We start from the raw sequence: 16,269 nt of genomic DNA, 5'->3' as shown, positions 1-16,269 counted from the left end.
CTGCCATATTTTACGTTATATATTTTCCAGCTTAAATTCCAGTTTAACAATTTTTACAGGGATATGAAAAAAACAAGGATATAAAAAATTTAATGAAATGAACTAATAAAATAAACGCCGTAGCAAAACGGCCTAGTCCCTTTCCCCACCCGAAGCTGAATGAAGTGGAACAGCCCAGGAAATTTAGGCAAGGGCTGGGTCATAAGAAAGACATTTTTGTGATCTTTGTGCTGTCGGAGGACAAAGTGGGGCCCTCTTCCTCTTAAGAGTAGGAAGGAACTGGAGACCCTGGAGGACCAGTTTTCCCTCCTGACCTCACTGATAACAAGGTGGGCAACCTGCCACTCAGAGCCTTAGTTTCCCCACTTGTCAAATGGATATAAAAATACATACAATTTGCTGGGTTAGAAATAATCTAAATTAAGTATCACCAAAATTGTTCTTTTATAACGTGGCATCTAGACTGTTCTTTCACTGTATTCAGCCCCTCCCTAAACCAATATTTACTGACTTTACTGAATCAATTAGTGCTCTAATCCCAAAGGAAAATCCAGCCCTGGCCTGAGTTTTTGGCCTCGGGAAAGGCACAAGGTCAATTTTTGCCCCAGCCTGGAGGAAAGGGACAGGTTTCTCAGCCCACTTTGTTGGCAAAGTCAGTCCCCGCTCCGTTCATTCATGAAAAACAGGTACCTAAGACCTCCCTTGCCACTACTGGCTTGGGAAGGGTCAGCTGGCGCCTAGTTCCATCAGACAGTCGGATTCCCTAAAGAAGCTGCCTGGATTCCCACCTCAGCGGGCTAAGGGGGACAGATACCCAGTTTGAGAGAGACTTGCAGAAAACCGCTGCCCACGCATGCGCAATGGCCTTCACTCGCGCTGGCGCATCTCTGGAACTACAAATTACCTCCTGCCACCGAGGGCTTACGGGCTCTGGTTGAGACTCAACAACTGGGGATCTGTAGAGCCCTGGAGGTGAGCGTTAAGCAGAAGGAGGAGTGGGGTTGGGGGACTGGCACTAGGTGTGTAGGTTTCCGGAGGGGGTACGAACAGTGGGAGTTTTCTGCTCAGGCCTGGGGGTTGCCCCAGATAAGGGTAGATGGGGAGCGAGTTAAGAAACTCAGGAGAGAATTTGTTAGGGTTCACCTCCCTTTTAACACGTAAAGTTTCCAGCGACTCTGCGCAAGCCTCGGGAGAGAGGGGATGGGGCAGAATAAAGTGGCCCCTGCTACCTGTAGGGTCCACAGTACTATTGTTTATTCTCCCCACCTGGTGGATTTGAGTACTGTGTCGGGACTCCTCACCCCCACCCCCATTTCTTAAGCACCTACTATTGCCTGTCAGGTGGTTTCCAAATGTAATTCCCACAACAGCCATGTGCACTGCAAACTTACTTCATCTAGAAGCTCTAGGGCAAAAAAGAAACTTAAGGAGCAGATGCCCAAGCATGAATCTGAGATGGCAGAGAAACGCCTATCACTTCTGAGATGGCAGAGAAACGCCTATCACTTTACAATAGCCTCTCTGCCTGAGCGTCTCAACACACTGCACAGGTGTTTAAAGGTCAGCAGTTCTCAAACACGACCACCAAACACAAGCCAGTTGCTTCACACCCAGAAAAGCAACTACAGCTGCTTAAAATGTCAGAGTTACCATTGACTAGATGAACATTAGAACCTGACTCTAGAAATGGTTCTGCATTTTACCAGTCTTATAGATGAAGAATCTGAACTACAGAAAAGCTAAGTGACTTACCCAAGATCAAACAGCTAACAGGCATCAGAATAGTTTGAAGCCAAACTGACTCACCAAAACCTGAAATTTTCCTCCCTCTTCACTTTCCCCAGGTCAGAGCTGGTGAGCACCATAAAGGGGTGTGCCAGGACTCCTTCAGCTCCTCCTGCCTCTTGACACTCCAGAATAGAAGCTGAGCTGCTGCAGGGGCGACCTACTTCTCCCACGTGTTTCTTTTTAAAGATCCAACCACTGCTGGTGGCTTTGAGGGAGGAGGAGGTAGAGGTAGCTCTATTGGATATCTCCCCTCCCCCCATACCCTTTCCCCAAGGCTAAAGTCACACCTGGGTCAGCTCAGCATCCCCAAAATAGGAAGAACAGCACTTTGGGCCAATGTGGAAAATAAACCAGACTTTACTGTGTATTAGCAAGAAATGAGAGGGGTACGTCTCCTGTTCCAAAGCTGGCTTGCTCCCTCCTCTTCAAGTCAGGCATGGTTTCAGCTTGAGGTCCTTGTACCTACTGTTCCTTCCACCTGGAATACTTCCAGACTCTTCACTGCTGGTCTCACCTTCAGAACTTGGGATAAATGCCACCTTCTCCGGGAGGCAGGCCATCTCTTCCACTCTCATCTCAGTCCCTTTCATGCTTCCCCCCCCCTTAGAATGTATAACCATCTGATGTGTCCTGGTTTTGTTTTGTCTGTTTCCCCCAACTAGAATGTTAGCTCCACTAGGACAGTTTTGTCTGTTCTGGTGCTCCACCTCAACCCTCATAGGCTGGATTCTGACAGACTGAAGCCAGCAAGGTGCCACCTCTGCCCTCTCCTAGGAAGGACCACAGCTGCCTGTCCTTCCTCCCTCTGCCTCCATAGGTCCCAGTGACCACCATGATCCTCCAAGTTCTGGTCCTCCCCTGATGGAAGGGGTACAGGAACCTAGCCATGGGATAGGCTGGAGTGCTGAGCTGCTCAGCATTTGAGCCTGGGAAGGCCTGAGAGGTAGGGCCATATCAGGGACCCCAGGTCTATTAGGTTTGAGAAGAGGTTGGAAGGCAAAGGCATCTTAAAGCATTCCAGCTCCATCAGGAGAGCACAGGACAAGGAGCATTAGAGGGGCACTAGGGGAGTCAGACTTCCTTTAGGACACCCTGTCCCCCAACAAGCCCATGTGCTCCTTCTCCTATGTTCCTTTTCCTATGTGCTCCTTCTCCTGATCATATATACAGCCAGCCTCCCTGGAAGAACTGCAAGTAGCTGGAAGAACAGAGCAGCTTCCCTGAAATCCAGATCCTAGCCCTCCTCACTTCCTGCACTGCCAAGAGCCCATTACCTCTGCTCCCCTGATCATGACCCAGCCTCTCTGTCTCCCAGGTTCCACCCCAGCCCTACTTCGGCCAGGTAGATCCTGTTAATATAAAACACACTTAGCTCAAACCCCCCAAAGGTTTCTTCTAATAAGAATAAAGTCCCAAGTTTCCACCGTAACACACAAGGTTCTGTATGTAATCCACTCATCCTCCTCACTCACCTTGCTCGTCATATGGGCCCCCTCAAAGCTCCCCATAAGGATGAGGCACTCTTCCACCTGTCTTTATGCTGGCTATTCCCTCCACCTGGAGCTCATTTCCTCACCTCCCTCAGGTCCCTAATCAGATGTCAATGAAAACATACACCTTCGCCCAGCCTCTACCCAGTACTTCTTCACCTCCCAAATGGCTTCCCTTTTGTCTGTTTCCTTCCACAAGGGCAGGGAGTGAGTGTGGTCTGTTCTGTTCAAAGCTGTGGCCCCAGGGCCAAGCCCAGGTACACAGTAGGTGCTTAGTGTCTGTTGAGTAACAGCTCTGGTCCAGCCAAATGGGACTGTGAAGAGACCCTGAACATTAGGTGCAACAGTGGGAGGTCCAGTCAGGTGTCGGGGGGAAATGGGTATTGGGGAAAGAGTCCAGGCCTACCGACCAGGCATGCCCCCATCCTCCCCACACACCCCAAGTTCCCCTCACCAGGCCAGATCCCGGCTTTGGTGAGTGCAGCAAGGGAGGCTTTAGGTTGGAAGAAGCAAAGAAGGCAAACCAAGCACACAGCTCCAGCACTAAGTCGAGTTCTTTACTTCCCAGAAGTGATGGCTAAGGGGAGGAAGAAGGGGAGGGTAAGACGAGGAAGACAGAAAGAGCCAGAGAGAGCAAGGAGGTGGAAAGAGAGGGGACAGTAAACCACTGTTGTATGAAGTCGCAGGAGGCAAGTGCTCAAGGTAAAAAAGAGTCCTGGAGGATCATCCGCAGCTGCGGGAAGCATCTCGGTTTCCTTCTGTGTTTAAGTCCTTGGGGGGAAAGGCTGCCGCTGCTGCCACCGCATTAAATAGTTATGTACATCGCAGAGAGTCCCAGGCCGTGGGCAGGCGGGGGAAGGGGGTCATTTCACCAGGGGCCGAGTCTTATCATCATCACCGCACTGGTGGGCTTTGTATTTTTTCACTTCTGCCATGTACTTGGCCCATGCGTCACCTTTACTTGTTAATACCTGTGAGGAGGGAGGCAGGGGCACACACAAGAGGTTGGGAAGGGGATACCACGGAGGCCAGGAACCAGGGTCACGACTGTCCTGAGACACCTGGCCCACCCCAGTGTCACCATCCCAGAGGTCCTGGGTTTCAGGTAAAGACATTCAGAGTCAAGTTATCTGGGGACCTTATTGAAAGCCCTCCGCCCCCCACCCCATCCAAGGCCCATATGCTAAACAGGGAGGGACAGGGCTGGTTAGCCAGGTGCTGAGGTAGTTAAGGAAAGGCCACGTGGGTAGCTTCCAAACCTGGCCTGCTCACCTCATCCTCCGTCTTCTGCTTCTTGGCTACTATTCCCGTCTTGAGGGCTAGTTTGTTCCCGCCTCTGCGCTTGCCCACCTGGGTGAAGGGACAGAAGACTGCAACGGTTACAGGAGTCGGGCCCGCCCTTGGCGGCGCTGAGGCCCACTACACCTTCCTAGCCCGGCCCGGTGGCCCGTCCCGACGCCGCGCCCAGCTCCGCCAGCCGGCCAACCTGCGCAGCAATCAGAGAGGAGCACACGCGACTCTTAGCGCCTGCCCTGGGCCCATGATGCCCAGGCAGTCCTGGGCCCCCAGGCTGTCCTCCCAGGGAGAACCCCCACATCAGTGGGGACAGGCTCTGTCCTCAGTCTCCATGCTGAAGCCTCACCCTCCCCTAGCAGTGACCATGCAGGCAGCAACAGCTCCTTTTATTTTTTTAATATATCTTTATTGATTTTAGAGAGAGGGAGACAGAAACGTCAACAATGAGAGAGTCATTGATCGACTGTCTTCTGCATGCCCCTGACTGGGGATGAAGCCCACAATCCAGGCATGTGCCCTGACCGGGAATCTACCCTCGATCTCCTGAATCCTAGGTCGATGCTCAACTGCTGAGCCACACCTGGCCAGGCAACAGCTCCTTTTATTAAGCACTTACTGTATGCCAAGCCCAGTGCCAAGTGCTTTGCATGTACCATCTCCTTTCACTTTCACAGATACAACCATTCCAATTTTATACATGAGGAAACATCTTTGAGGAGAGGCCTATACCCTAGGTTATGCTGGCAGCAAATAATGGAGCTGAATTCAGGGTCAAGTGGGTTGAAGTCACAGAGCAGCATTCTTAACCACCAAGCAACACTGTGTCCCCTGGACCTAATCTGGCCTGGCCTCTTTGAGGATGCTCCCACAACAGCCCTTCAGTGAACAAATGAAAAAGGCAGTGACTCCTGCTACTCCCACTCAAGGAGGGGCACTCAGCTTCCACACAATTCTCACACCAACCCAGCTCCTAACACTTTCCCTTCCTCAAACAGAAGCCTCACTCTGGACTCTTGTCCTGGTCCGCCATCTTTCCCCATTTCCTGTGCCCTATGGGCTGCAACAGGCTTGAAAGGCATCATCCCATCTCCACCCATCAATCAGGCATTAAGTGACCTGCCCTGCTGGGACTAGTCAAACCCATTTTTGGTGAAGAAACTTGACTCCCAGTCCTTTATTCTCACTTTTTTCTCCACATGGCAGGGGCTTAATCTCAACACCAGAGACAAAGCAAGCTCTGAGCAAGCAAGCAATATAAATGACATTTATTTATCCCAAAGTTTCTCAATCTCGCACTAATGACTTTTGGAGCTGGATCATTCTTTGTTGGGAAACTGGGGGTGTGAGGAGGGCTGTCCTGTGCATTTGTAGAACGTTGAGCAACATCCTGGTCTCTAGTCAGATGCCTGTGGCACCTCCTCCCCCAGTTCTGACAACCAAAAATGTCTCCAGATTTTGCTAAATGGAAAGATCATCCCCAATTGAGAACAACTGGCCATGGCTGGGTAGCTCAGTTGGTTACTGCACCAACTCCACACGCCAAGATTGCAGGTTCAACCCCGGGTCAGGGCACATACAAGAATCAACCAATGATGGCACAAATAAATAGAATAATAAGTCAATCTCTCTCTCTCTCGCTCTCTCAACTCCTTCCTCTCTAATAAGAAAAATTTTTTAATTTAAAACAATTAAAAGAGAACTGGTTTAACCCTTTCTATCAGACAGGCCCCATGCTAAAGCCTTTTCCAGGATAGCCTCACTGAATTCTCATCACATCAAAAGATGAGGTGATGTCCATTTTTCCAAATACAAAAAAATGAAGGTAGGTCGTCCCAGACGCTCCAGGAAAGCAGTGATCTTGTCTGTCACGTCACCAGGGCATATCCAACACCTAGTACAACGCCCAGCACAAGGTAAGGTGCTCCATAAACCGACACTGGATGAGACTCAGGGAAGCCAAGCAAATTTCCTAAGGTCACACAGTAAGTGGTCTGAGTCTCTAATCCACATATCTTAGACTCCAGATTTGAATTTGCTCCCCTTCCGAATAGCGGTAGATGGTCCCAGTATCCGTAGTTACGGTACCACTTAAACAGGAATCCTGGTATTCTGGTTTCCCTATCCCCGGCTCCCGGTTCTCGCGAGCAGGCTACAGGGTCCCTACCTTCGCCCCCAAACCTCTTTCGTCGGGAATCCAGGTTCCGCAACTTCAGCGAATGACCTGAATGTAACCCTCATCAAGGTTGGAGGGTGGACCTGGATCCCGATTCCCTTTCTCGGGCCCAATTCCCCCTGCCAAGGAAGGCCCTGGCGCCCGCCCCCACCCCCGCGGCTCCTTACGAAGCTGAGCGTGGGGCCCGGGCCGCCCTTCCTCTTCGGATCCCCGGGACCCGCTGCAGCAGCGGTAGCTGGCTGGTCGGGTCGCGGCGGGCCCGGAGGAGGCTCCTCCTGCCGCTGCCGCTGCTCCTCCTCCATCTTCCGCTTGAACAGTTCGAGGAAGCTGCCGTCGTTGGCGAACAAGTTCACGCCGCCCGACACTGGACTCGACATTTCCTCGTCCCCGCTCTCGGGCGAAGTCCCGGGCCCCGACTCAGCCCATCGGCTCCCGCTTCCGCTGCCCGCCGCAGGGCCCGGCGCCTCCCGGCCCGGAGGCTCCGCCCGTCTCCCTCGGGCAGCCATTTTGTCACCAGGTGCCGCGCAAAGGACTCCGGGAAGGCCGTTCCGGCCCCGCGCTAGGCGCCAGACTAGTCAGATCCCGGGCAATGCATGCCGGGAAGAGAGGTCTGGCCCGGTAGCGTCCGCAGTGAAGGGGGGACCTGAGGGGCGGGGCGAAGAAGGGGTTAAAACTGGAGCGAGTCCTTCGCTCCGCAGACTTTTATGTCCAGCTAGACTTGAGCGGGCGTTACAGAGACATGGTGTAGCTGGCTCTCCGGAGTGAGGTTCCCGCTTGGGACTGGGGGCGCATAGCTTCCAGTGACTAGAATCCCCTCTTGGCACCAAAGATAATCTCAGTGAGGAGAGGGATTCCTTTTGTGGCTGTGTGCTCAACTGACACCTTGGAACATAGGTCCCTAACTAGGTCTAGAGAGCATATCTAGCCTGGATCTTCGGAGGAGAAATGAGGGTGTTCTGGGTTGGTTACCTGACTCTGGGATGGAGCTCTCATTTGAGAATGCGTTCACAGCTAGTTCCGTGGAGCTGGGGTCCCCATGAGAATCAGGGTATTATTTTATGGGCTAATATACTCGAAGCAGGTAGGACTGCTAAACTGTGGAGTCCCCCAGCTTAGAATCAAGGGTGCCCGCCAAATTCTGGCCGGTATGGCTCAGTTGGTTGAGCGTCGTCCCGTGCACTTGGAAAGGTTGTCGGTTGGATTCCCGGTCAGGGCACATGCCCGGGTTGTGGGCTGGATCCCCCGTACGGGGGTGGCAGGAGGCAGCCGATCGTTGTTTCGATGTTTCTCCCTCTCCGTTTCTCTCGCTCTAAAAATCAATTTAAATTTTTTAAATGTTTTTAAAATTATTTTAGAGAAAAAGGAGAGTGAGAAACATCGATGTGATCAGTTGCCTCCTGCCACCCCACCCCCCAACCAGGGATAGAGCCCGCAACCCGGGCATGTACCGTAACTGGGAATGGAACCGGCGACCTTTTGGTGCATGGGACGAGGCGCAACCAACTGAGCCATACCGTCCAGTGCAATAAAATATCTTTAAAAACAAAAAACAGTGTCTGCCAAGGGCCTGGGACCCAGTTTGTAATCCTGCCCATTGCTGAGGTCCAAACGGGGAATTCGCTGAACTGGAATCTCCCCTTCCCAGCGGGGAGCAAACTGTAAGGAGGTTTTCAGGAATAGGGTTCCTTCCAACACAAGGAGCGCAGTTGTAAGTGTGGTCCCTGCTCTGGTCTGCCCAGCATGGGAGTTCTGGGAGCACCGAACAAGGATCTGCGGGCCTTGCGCACAAACTTAAGTTGTTCTCCCTATAGCCCACTCACAGCCTCAGGACCGTTCTTAGCCAACTAATTAATTCATCTGATTGGTTTGCGTCAGAGGTGGAAATGATCGACATGAGGTTGAGCCTATGGAGTCAGGTTATGGCGGCCCTGGGATCTAACTTCACCCAAAGGGCATGGACTGGGTGTTTGGCTGGTTGCTAAGGTGAGGTTGGAGGCTACCGGAACGTGCGAGTGATTGGTGAAAGTAAAAAAAAAAAGTGTAGCCAATGAAAAGAGCGCTGCAAGACTTAGGGTCCAATCAGTAAAGGGGAGTATTCTGGAGCGTACCAATATGTTAATTAGGCAGGGGGCGTCTGTGAGAAAACATAATCGAGAGATCGGCGAGGTAAGCCCTGGTAAAGGAGAACATTGGACATATAGCTTCTATTGGCGTCTAAAAGTCAGGCTATGAGGAAATTAGCTCGAGATGCTAGGCCTGATGGAGATATGACAGGGATTTTCCCCTGTAGGTGCTTTGCGTGGTGCGCTCCGCTTGATCACGTGAGCCGGTTCCAAGATGGCGGCAGGGGTGGCCGGGTGGGGGGTTGAAGCAGAGGAGTTCGAGGATGCGCCTGATGTGGAGCCGCTGGAACCCACGCTTAGCAACATCATCGAGCAGCGTAGCCTTAAATGGATCTTTGTCGGGGGCAAAGGTGGCGTTGGCAAGACCACCTGTAGGTAAGGAGGCTGCGGTCAGAGCCGGGAAGACCGGTGGGATGTACCGCTGGGCGAAGGGGAAGGCCAGGGACCTGCTTTTCCATCCCGAGCCGGGCACTGGAGGTGGGCCGGGGTCTTCCGGTATGTACTCTCCAGAAGTTACCTAGGACAAATGGAAAATACCTCCTGAATTCCGGCCTGGCACCCTCTGAGTTGGACCATCCCTGTTGGGGCTTAAGGGCCGAAGCACATTGAACCCAGTGCACAGGGGCCCGGAGAGCACTTAGATGTCCCAATCTGCTGGACCATACCAGAGTGAGCTCAGAGTAGGGGAAGGGGCACCGGGACAAACGATCCTACTCTGGTGAAACTTGCTGTTCTGTGCCCACGTGGGGGTGGGGGTGGGGTTGTGATGAAAAGGGGGGGGCACGTGATCAGACTTCCCGTAAGTCGGTAGGAGAGGGAGGGATCCCTGGGGCAAATTATCCTGGACAAGTGAACTGAACCATCCTGAGTGTAGCAGGAGGTTCAAGGGACCCCTTAGCTATGCTAGCTGGACAGCTGGACCATGCCACTCTGTGCCAGCAACAAGACGCAGGCGTCAGGCCAGACTGAACCTCACCACTCTTTCCAGCTAGCGGGGTCCTAGGTAAGTTCTGAGAGGGTTTCTGTACAAGGATTGAGGCTTGATCCCACGATTACCCATATACTCAAGGCCCCTGCTTCTGGGCCCTACATCTCCCCATGCAGACCTAGGGAGCAGACCCTGACCCCTTACTCCCTACCTTTTGACCTTTTCCTTGCTCAGCTGCAGCCTAGCAGTCCAGCTATCCAAGGGGCGGGAGAGTGTTCTTATCATTTCTACAGACCCAGCCCACAACATCTCCGATGCATTTGACCAGAAGTTCTCCAAGGTGCCCACCAAGGTGAAAGGCTATGACAACCTCTTTGCCATGGTGAGTAGAGCAAGGCTTAGCTCCCCGTTCTGGCAAATGCCCATTCAGGTCTTTTCTGTGAACACCTACTGTCAGCTACAATATCTTGCCCAGTCTACATTCTTTGTCTCTCCAGTTTCGCCTCTTCTTTAACAAACCCACAGGGAAACGACTGAGGAGCAGAAAGCCAGAGTGACTGGAGTTTAGTGAGCAAGGGGAGGGAGACATCAGAAAGGTCAATCAGAGCCACGTGGTGTAGGACCTTGTAGGCCACTGGGAGCAGTTTGGCCTTAATTCCAAGTTTAATAGGAAGCTGTTCATTTTGAGCAGGGCAATGTCATAGCCTTGAAAAGTTCCCTGTGGCTGCCATGCAGAGATTGGGTTGTAAGTTGAGGCTGGAAGTAAGGAACTAACAAGGAGCCTTGGGCAGTGACCAGACATGAGATGATGACAGCCAGTACTAAGATGGATGCAGAATGTTGGGGGAGAAATGATTGGATTTGGGATGTCTCTTGGAAGTAAAGCAATGCAGCTGCTTGATTGTAATGGGTGAGAGAAAAAAATGAATTAAGTAATATCTTAGTTGACTCCTGAGCAGCTGGCATGGGGAAGACAAGGAGTGGAGTAGGTTTAGAAGGGACAAGTCGGGAATTCTGTTTTGACCACAGTGAATCCAAGGTGACCACTGGACATCCAAGTGGGGACACCACGACAGTGTCTTAGCTATGTGGGCCTGGAACTCAGAGGATGTTGATGTTGATTTGGAGGTCGTTGTCCCAAGGGTGGTATTTAAAGCTGTGTGAGTGAAGAATATGAGAGAACAGAGGCCCAGAAACAACATTTTCATCAGCCTTTAGGTAGTGAAAGAGGCCAAGAAGAAGCCACCAAGGAGGTGGGAGGAGAGGTAGAGGTTATGGGCTCCTGAGCTCCATGAGGGCAAAGGAACTTGGGCAGAAAGAAGTTGTCTGCTCCAGCAGGTACATCAGTTTTAGAGAGACCACCCTAAGAGTGGGAACAAAAGCCTGCCTGGACTGGATGAGCTGAGGAGGTGGAGACAGTGAGCACCATGATGGGGGCTGAGAAATGGGGCCATCACTGGAGGGAGATGGAAGGGATAAGGAGGGCTTTTTTGAGAAAGTAGATGCTAGAGCATGTTTGTTTGCCAATGCAAATACTTCAACAGGGAGGGACAAGTAAATGTTAAAGGAAGGAGTGAGGATGCCAACAGCTGACTGTCCTCAGGTGGGAGTGAGCTCCATCCAGCGTACAGATCCATGACTTGGGCTCCTCCAGGGCCAGGGATGTGGAGGCAAAGTGGAGGGTTGGAGCATTTCCTTGGGCGGGGAATATATGGGTTTTGACAGCCAGTGGCTTTTCTTTCTCTGTGAGGCACAGGTCTCAGCAGAGAGCAAGGAGTGAATGGAACAGGAGTTTGAGGAGGGATAAGATGTGACATAAACACTCCCAAAAGTGAATTGTCTGGCTGTCGAATACCCATTGGAGTTCATGATTAGCAATGGGGAGCAAGGTGGAAGTCTCTGATGTTTACCTCACTACAGCCACACCGGTGACCCGGGAACAACCAGGATGGGGATTTTGCCAACCACAGAGGGAAAGGGGAGTGTTTGTAGAGACAACCTATGGAGCCTGAGCTGGATAAGGGTGCCAACCAGAGATACACCGACTGTAAACTGGCATCAGGGGAGAGGGGACAAGGTGGCCCAAAGAGATTTAAGTAACTGAAGCAGGAAGCAAGGAGGCCTGGGTCAGAAAGAGTGGTATGTGAGCTCATAGGTGACCCAGTGACTAAAAATAACCCATCAAGGGGGAAACTGGGTGTGGTGGTAGATAGACAAGCTCTGTGCAGGGAAGTGGGCCTCTGAGGCCAGTAATTGGGGGCTTCATCACAGGACCCATGAAGTCACCAAGAAGAGGTGACACAGTAGGAGGATAGAGAAGGAAGCATTGAGTCCAGGACAGGGTCCCCATGGATGGTCATACCTTTGTGGATTCCACATCCATGTTGAGGCCTCCTGTGTGCCAGACAGTTCCTGGTGCCTTCATGGGGCTGACATTCTTGTTAGGGAGACAGATGAGAAATGTGATGAGTAAATCATGTGAAGAGAGGCTGGATGTTAAGGAGAAAGGAAGGCAGGACAGTGGAGGCTGTTCCTATACTGTTAGATGAGATGATAAGGGAAGACTCACATTAGAGGAATAACCTAGAAGCAGTCAGGGGCCCGGGTGGAGGAATAGACAGTTAAAGCCCTGCAGAGGGCTTTGGCTTCTCTCTCTGGACACTGATCACAGTTTGCAGTTTTCCATGTTTTTTAAATAGTTTGACCCTTTGTGCAGTCGGGAGACCTTAGTGCCTGAGGGAGGGCCATGGCACCTTGAGGGTCTCCCCAGCCTCTTTCTTGATGGGACCTGATGCAGGGCTGAGGTTGAGGCCCTCTACTGGCTCCCCTGGCCTTGGTGCCCGCTCAGGTGAGAAGGCCTTGGAAGTAGCAGCAGCAGCCTGAGTCTTGATCCCTTGGCCCCCCCCAGGAGATTGATCCCAGCCTTGGAGTGGCAGAGCTGCCTGACGAGTTCTTCGAGGAGGACAACATGTTAAGCATGGGCAAGAAGATGATGCAGGAGGCCATGAGTGCCTTCCCAGGCATCGACGAGGCCATGAGCTATGCAGAAGTCATGAGGTCAGGCCCAGCAGGCTAGTGCTGCCTGGGGCTGGGGTGGAAGAAGGAGTAGAGTGGGCCTGACCTTCATCTCCCTGCAGGCTGGTGAAGGGCATGAACTTCTCAGTGGTGGTGTTTGACACGGCGCCCACAGGCCACACGCTGAGGCTGCTCAACTTCCCCACCATCGTGGAGCGGGGCCTAGGCCGCCTCATGCAGATCAAGAACCAGATCAGCCCCTTCATCTCACAGGCAGGCAGGGCCCCAGGGCATCCAGGTGTCCCCTGAGGGGGAGCCAGTCCCCAGGCCCACAGATGTGCAGTGAGAAAAGCCTTTCTCACATAACTTCTCTGGGTCCAAGGTTCCCAGTGGGGGGAGGGTGGATCTTCATTAGGGGGGTACTGTCCCCCCACTCTGGGGACTTGGTGTTCCCGTCCCTGCCTGCTGAGTGCCCCAGACAGCTTGAAAGCACATATTCCAGAGCCAGGTGGCCCAGGCTCAGATGCTTTGCACTCTAGTGTGACACAGCTGTGTGACCTTAGGCAAATCACTTCATCTCTCTGGGCTTCACCTTCCTTGTCTGTCAAATGGAGAGCATGCGAGTGTTCCCATTTATTATTATTAGCATGTCAACATGACAGCCACACTTCTACACACATACTACTCCCCAGGTGGTGTGTGTGGTACCCCTTTGGGGACCTGTGCCTCAGGTAGTCACATTTGTAGAGCGCTGACTTTGTGCCAGGCACTGTTCTGAGCACGTGACATACCATGAGTTCATCTGGCATACCAGCTTTTGGAGGTAAGGTCTACACATCGGGAAACTAAGCCTTCTGGTCGAGCCACCTGGCCATAGGCCCCCAAAAGAGGCAGAGCTGGGATTTGATCCCTGTGGTCTGTTCAAGGGCCCATGCCTTTAACCACTGGGAGGTGTCAGGAGTCATCCACCCCAGGTATTTAGCAAGCCCCCAACCCAGCCTCAAGCCCTCCCATGTCCTCCCCTTAGATGTGCAATATGCTGGGCCTAGGGGATATGAATGCAGACCAGCTGGCCTCCAAGCTGGAAGAGACGCTGCCTGTCATCCGCTCTGTCAGTGAGCAGTTCAAGGATCCTGTGAGTTATGATGCAAATGGACAGTAAGAGGCCCTGGGGCCAGGGACAGGGCCAGCACCTGGCCCTCACTGTCCTCTCTCACATCCTGCAGGAGCAGACAACTTTCATCTGTGTGTGCATCGCTGAGTTCCTGTCCCTATACGAGACGGAGCGGTTGATCCAGGAGCTGGCCAAATGCAAGATCGACACACACAACATCATTGTCAACCAGCTTGTCTTCCCGGACCCTGAGAAGCCCTGCAAGATGTGTGAGGCCCGCCATAAGATCCAGGCCAAGTACCTGGACCAGGTGTGCATGCCCAACCATCCACTCAGCCCTCAAACCTCTGATCTTGGCAGTGGAGATCTGGCCCAGCCTAACCACGGCACCACCAGCCATTTACTCTATGCTCTGACTCTGCTCCATCCCCCCTCTGACCTGTGCCCCAGCCTCCTGCCCTTCACCCCTACTTCAGACCCTTCCCCCTAATTCTGGCCCTGAAGAAATGTGGCTGGCCTAGCCTGAATACCTCTCACCCTGGGGAGCCAGAGGTCCAGCCCAGGGATCTCTGACCTCACTAGCCCCACTCCCACTTGTAACCCTGGGAGGCCCCCAACCCAACCCCTTCAAACCACCCACATTCTGTCCCTGCCCTGCAGCCAGCTCCCTGACCACTGTCCTCTGCCCCCTGCCCCGGCCACAGATGGAGGACCTGTATGAAGACTTCCACATTGTGAAGCTGCCTCTGCTGCCCCATGAGGTGCGGGGGGCAGACAAGGTCAACACCTTCTCCGCCCTCCTCCTGGAGCCCTACAAGCCACCCAGCGCCCAGTAGCACCGCTGCCAGCCCCAGCTGCTACCATTTCCACCCACCCTCTACCCCACTGGGGCAGAGTTTACACAAAGTCTCCCCATAGTACAGGGGGAGCCACTTGGGAGGTGGGAGGCGGGGAGGGGGTCTGTTCCCCCTGGTGGGGTTGGGGAGGCTATAGCTGCCTCTCACCTCTCCCCGCCTCTTGCTCCTCAATAAAATGATCATAAACCACTGTGGGTATTGAAACAAGGGTTTGGGAGTCAGCGTCTCCATGTACAGTTGCACAGGTTATACACTGCACAAAGATGTCACATCTAGAGGGACACAGTCACAAAAGATCTAACAAAGGTGTGTTTATTATGGCAATTTTAGAAGGTGGGTGTCCTCAATAAGGGGGTGCTTTTTGTAGCTCTGTATGGGTAGGAGTGTCCCTGCCATATGCCTGGAGTGGAAGAAAGGGGCATATACTCCCTTCCTTCGAGGCTCAGAGTGTGGGAACCAGGAGGCCCATTGGAGAGCCTCAGGCAGGTGGGGAGCGGATTAGGCAGGCAGTGAGCCAGTACTGCCTGCTGTTTGGTTTGGAAATTAGTGGGCGCCCTGGGCAGAGGCTAGGCTGGCCAGACTGGGGATTAACAGTCTCCACACCCCTGTGGATGGAATCAGCTCTACTAAGCATAGCTACAACCAGGGACAGATTAGGTGGCAGGGTAGCAGAGGACTCAGGCTAGAGATATCCCTGAAGTCCTGTAGGGCCATCTCACTGAGTGGCCTCATGTTTCCTATAGTTTGAGTTTCATCCCTAAAATAGAGACAAGTGTGGCCATTCACAGAGCCATGGGACAAATACACCTGACCCTGGAAGGGTCAGTACAGCAGCCCGGAAGGCATCCAGCAGGCCCCCTTAGCTCCTCCCTCTGCAACTGCTTAGACAGCCACATTCATCCCCACCTGGGAGACCGAGGACTGGAATGACCTGTTTGCAAGTTCCAAGCCAGAACTGGGGGTGGGGGTGGGGGGGTGGAAATGGACAAGAGGTGCCTGAGGACACGCATGAGTCAGGAAGTGGTGTTCAAACTGCACACCCAGGGTCTGGGTGTGTTAAGGTGTGTGTGTGAGGGGAATCCAGCCACAAGCCAAGACGTGTCCACGACTCAATTGCACGAGATATACACAAGCGGGTGTGGGCATGTTGGGGTGGCACTTGTAAACAGTGGTGCAACCCATGGCAAAGACCTCAGGCTCCCAGCTGAGCCACCTGGGTTCAAATCCCAGCTGTGCCTTAAAAGGGCTGTGTCATTTGAGCCTCAGTTTCCCTGCCATTTGGTGGGGATGACAAGCACCAACTTCATAAGCCTGCTTGTAAAGACTCAATGAGATGAAATAAGTAATGTCTTTACGAATGTTGTTATCCCTTGTTACAATTAAGCATGTGAACTAACTTGGGCAACCTGCCCCAAGCCCAGCAGGGGTCCAGCAGTCAGAAGTGTGTGGGGACACTGAACTGGAGGAAGGAGATGAGCACGGGGA

At 52.8% G+C, this 16,269-nt stretch overlaps 2 protein-coding genes across 4 annotated transcripts; one reads left to right on the top strand and one right to left on the bottom strand.

Annotated features, from left to right (window-relative positions):
- Positions 1–3,814: 3,814 nt before the first annotated feature.
- Positions 3,815–7,253, bottom strand: TRIR (telomerase RNA component interacting RNase). 2 transcript variants are annotated; one of them, XM_016218609.2, is made up of 3 exons: positions 6,915–7,253; positions 4,551–4,628; positions 3,815–4,249 (listed from the first exon to the last, which is right to left on the bottom strand). In XM_016218609.2, the coding sequence occupies exons 1-3, from the start codon at positions 7,251–7,253 to the stop codon at positions 4,142–4,144; spliced, it is 525 nt and encodes a 174-aa protein (XP_016074095.1). In that variant the 3' UTR covers positions 3,815–4,141. The 2 variants fall into 2 exon arrangements, with proteins under 2 accessions (XP_016074095.1, XP_087672159.1); XM_087816033.1 differs by lacking the exon at positions 3,815–4,249 and having other exon boundaries at positions 4,552–4,628; positions 6,938–7,253.
- A 1,831-nt stretch (positions 7,254–9,084) lies between these two features.
- On the top strand, positions 9,085–14,958 carry GET3 (guided entry of tail-anchored proteins factor 3, ATPase). Of its 2 annotated transcripts, none has more exons than XM_016218653.2 (7): positions 9,085–9,245; positions 10,033–10,180; positions 12,707–12,855; positions 12,936–13,086; positions 13,841–13,948; positions 14,040–14,237; positions 14,632–14,958. In XM_016218653.2, exons 1-7 carry the CDS (start codon positions 9,085–9,087, stop codon positions 14,761–14,763), a joined length of 1,047 nt encoding a protein of 348 aa, XP_016074139.1. In that variant the 3' UTR covers positions 14,764–14,958. The 2 variants fall into 2 exon arrangements, with proteins under 2 accessions (XP_016074139.1, XP_016074140.1); XM_016218654.2 differs by having other exon boundaries at positions 9,098–9,245; positions 10,092–10,180.
- The last annotated feature ends 1,311 nt before the right edge of the window (positions 14,959–16,269 follow it).

This window comes from Miniopterus natalensis, chromosome 4 (genome assembly GCF_054644295.1).
Source record: "Miniopterus natalensis isolate mMinNat1 chromosome 4, mMinNat1.hap1, whole genome shotgun sequence".
In the NCBI taxonomy this organism is placed as follows: Eukaryota; Metazoa; Chordata; class Mammalia; order Chiroptera; family Miniopteridae; genus Miniopterus; species Miniopterus natalensis.
This window is presented reverse-complemented; position numbering and strand designations above follow the sequence as displayed.